The sequence below is a fragment of the Chinchilla lanigera genome, unplaced genomic scaffold, assembly GCF_000276665.1.
Source record: "Chinchilla lanigera isolate Chin_1 unplaced genomic scaffold, ChiLan1.0 scaffold00057, whole genome shotgun sequence".
NCBI lineage: Eukaryota > Metazoa > Chordata > Mammalia > Rodentia > Chinchillidae > Chinchilla > Chinchilla lanigera.
Window position 1 is genome coordinate 15,195,601 of NW_004955458.1, and position 3,853 is coordinate 15,199,453.

At 47.2% G+C, this 3,853-nt stretch overlaps 1 protein-coding gene across 2 annotated transcripts in view; it reads left to right on the forward strand.

Annotated features, from left to right (window-relative positions):
- The window catches only part of Nup107 (nucleoporin 107kDa), a 52,945-nt gene that overhangs the window by 46,828 nt on the left and 2,264 nt on the right, over positions 1-3,853 (forward strand). For both annotated transcript variants that reach the window (XM_005397476.2, XM_013520899.1), the window contains 2 exons: positions 263-388; positions 1,052-1,165. In XM_005397476.2, the coding sequence (XP_005397533.1) occupies positions 263-388; positions 1,052-1,165 (240 nt within the window). The remainder of the gene's footprint in view (positions 1-262; positions 389-1,051; positions 1,166-3,853) is intronic.

Genomic DNA, 3,853 nt, shown 5'->3' on the forward strand with positions numbered 1-3,853 from the left:
GCGATCACTCGCAAGGTACATTCGAGATCAAGGTGCCGAGGCTGGAGAAGACGCCATAAACACGGTGTATAGACCTCGCTGGTGTTTCTCATTTGATAAAACATTTACATTCACAGAGATTTGTGGATGTGTGTAAAAAATAAATATTAAACAGTTCTGTTTCTTGATGCTATAAAATTATTTCTAAGAACCAAATCTTTAAAAGCTTTTGTTGAAGAAAAGTAAAAACCTTCTTTACATTTTTTAAAAATTTGCATCGCAGGAAGCCCATGAAACCTTCACTGAGTGGTTTAACCATATGAACGCGGCTCCACAAAAACCTACTTTGGTATCCCAGCCAAGCTTTACTGAGAAAATAGCATACGAGCATAAAGAAAAGAAATATGAAGTAAGTTGGATGTGGATCGGGAATGAGCTTATTGCGTTCTGTAAGGTGTGTTAGAACTTAAAGAGGTCATTTTCCACCTGTGATAGTCTGATTATAACAGGAGGTCTTGTTAATGTTCTGCTTTGGAAAAGAAACTGTTTAATTACCTTTCTGTTGGCAGTTCATTTTGCAGAATCCCTTCAGGTAACATACACATTTATTTATAGCTAACATTTCATTATCTGTGTGACTGCTGTCTGTTGGTAATTATTTTTCTGTTTGACCAGCTGAAGTGCCAGCTCTTTTTTTTAATTGCTGTAATCTTTCTTTTGTTCGTCTGGTTTTGGTTTTGGGTTTTTGATACAGAATCTCACTGTGTAGCCCAGGCTGGCCCCAAACTCAAGGTGATGCTCCTGCCTCAGCCTCTCAAGTGCTGGGATTACAGGCATGCACTACCACGCCTGCCCAACTCTTTAAGAATTATATTGCGTTTGTGTATTCTTGTGTGTACTTTAATAATACATTATGAGGCTGGGGATGTAACTGTGGTAGAGCACTTGCCTACCATACCTGAGGCCTTGGGTGTATTCCCAAAGACCGCCAAAAAGGTGTGGGAGGATAGGGTCTGAAAACATTACCTGTTGATTTTTGCTCATTATGCCTGCCTTTATATTTGTTTTGCAGATGGATTATGATATCTGGAAGGGACACTTGGACGCCCTAACTGCTGATGTCAAGGAGAAGATGTACAATGTCTTGCTGTTCGTCGATGGCGGGTGGATGGTGGATGTCAGAGAGGTAAGCTGTGTGTATTGTTCACACCTAGAACACTGTCTGTTTTGGATGTTCTGTCTCCGAGTAGGAACATTATCACACGGGATATTAAAATCTGATTTTTAAAAATGCTGGGCCGGTAGTTTTTTTGTTGTTTTTTTGTTTTTTTGGTCTTTGAGACAGGGTCTCACTATGCAGTTCAGGCTGACCTTGAGCTCACTTTGTACCCTGGGCTAGTCTGGAACTAGTAATGATCCTCCTGCCTCAGCCACCCAAGTGCTGGGATTACAGGCGTGTGTCACCATGCCCGGCTGGGCCAGTAGTTTTTTTTGGTCTTTTTGAGATAGGGTTTCTTTCTGCAGTTCAGGCTGACCTTGAGCTCACTTTTTAGCCCAGGCTGGCCTCAAACTTGAAACAATCCTCCTGCCTCAGCTTCCCGAGTGCGTACTCCTCCACGCCCAGCCAGTAGTTTTAATTATACATGTTTTGACTTAAATTAGAGATGGGTGAGTCTGGTAGTATAAGTAAAACATATATAAAGCAGTGCTGTCACCGCTGAGCTGTCCATTGAAATGACCTGGTGAGCTTTTTAAAAAAATACAAACCCCAGCCTCAGAGATTCCAGCGGAGTTTGAGCTAGGTGTGTTTGTTTTGAATCACCCAGTGTACTTCAGTGTGTGTCACCTAGATTGAGAACCGGTGTCAGGAGTATCACACCATGAGGAAAGCACAGATCAGCCAGCGTGGCAGTGAGCCCATCCTTCCAGCACGGTGGCAGGCTGAGGCGGTGTACCCTGGTTCCTGTAGCTGCACCTCAAGGTTTTAGTAACTAGAGAGTGCTGTAGCATGGCTGAGAGGTCCAAGGTGCTGGATTAAGTAACTGTGGAGCGGTTCCATTAGTGGTGGAGGCTGTGACACAGTGGCATGGGCAGCGGAAGCGAGTGCGTCTTTGGGTTTGCTTCCTTTCTTCCATTGCTTTCAGGCTGGCCTGAACTTGCTGTGTAGCCCAGGCTGGCCTGAACTTGCAGCAGTCCTGCCTCAGCCTCCTGAGTGTGCGACTGTGTTGCACGCCACCGCACCCGCCCCCACTGTTCTCCGCGTGGTTTCTTCTGTATATAGGCGAACTAACGGTCCTTTCCAGGCAGAGCATGTCACTGTGCTACCCAGAGCGTTGTGAATGAACTCGTGGTCCTCTGGCTGTACAAGACCACGCGTGTGCTGTTGCTCGTGTTTCCAGCCCTCCCCGGCCTTGCACCCTGATGCCCCCGGCGCTGTGTCTTGGTGCTCTTCCGCTGCACAGGATGTTCTTGTGTCAGGACTGCTGTGTGGTGCCTCCTGACTGCGCTCAGCTGCGTCCTCCGGAAGGGAGGAGCTCCTCCCACCCGCAGTCCCCCGCCCTCCCCCTGGGAGTAACAGTCCCCAGCAGGGCCGTAATTGCTGTCTTGCTGTCTCGCTGCCGGCTGCCGGCCCGGGCCGGTCCTGCCTGTACCACCGTGGCTCCAGGTGGCGGGAACGCATTAAGCCGCGCTCATGCTAGGCGAGTGCTCCAGCGCTAGCCACGTCCTGGTGTCTGTCTCCTCTTCCCACATTATTTTTTCTTTGTAGCACTTATCCCATTCTGATAGGAGTTAATTTATTTGCCTTTTTGTTTCTACTTCTGTCATAAGGGGCTGGGGATGTAGCTCAGCGGCCCAGCGCCTACCTGGCAAGTGCAAGGTTGTGAGTTCAATTCCTGGTACCAGAAAAAAAAACAAAAAACAAACAAAAAAATACCCTACTTCCGTCATAATGTGACCTTCATGAAGGAAGCACCCTGTTTTCTTCAGTTTGAACTTGGTACTGAAGTGAATGGCTACCACGTAGGAGCTTTTCCGTAGACGTTTGGTGCATACATGGTGCTGCGTTACTGCAGTGAGTGTGTTTGTGCGGGGTGGAGACCGTGTAAGGTCAGTTCCTTCAGCTCCTGCTGGCAGCACACATCAGTAAAAGAGTTTGGCCCACATAGGAAGCACTGCATGTCTGTGGGGTGGAAAGAACCCTACTGTGCTGTATGGAGAGTCCGCCAAAGAAATGTATGTACGCTTCCGGAGAGAAACGCGTATAAGTATTTTTAATACTGTATTGAGAAATCGTGAGATTAGCACAAGTTACCTTTGGCCTCTGCAGTTACCAGAGGAGCTGAAACGGACGGCCATCAGCTTCCAGACACTTACTAGCACAGCAAACCGCACGTGTTTTCAATTTCTGCTCCAGGCCCGGCACTGTAGTGGGTTGTTCGTGATGAATGACACCCTCTAGGGTCCTCCAAACGAGAGGAACAGCATCTGTTGAAAGAAACGTACTATTTTTCTTTTCCTTAACTGTGTATAGATTTTTTTTTGGCAGACTATATTTACAAAATATTTCAAAGGTATTGATTATTCCAGGTGAGAAAAAAAATCTTAGGTTGTCACCGAACAGCTGATTCCTTTTCTTGTGGCAGATGACAGGGGCTATCAGGTATGTTTCTGGATGGCTGACAGCAGCTGCTGTGCTGGATTAGGATTCCCCTGTAATTAGCAGAAGAGATTAGCCTACATGTTGGCACACGCCTGTAATCTCAGCACTTGGGAGGCCGAGGCAGGAGGATCTCTGCAAGTTTGAGGCTGGCCTGGGCTGTATAGTGAGTTCAGAGTCAGTCTGAGTCTGCATAGCGAGACCTTGTGTCGGGTG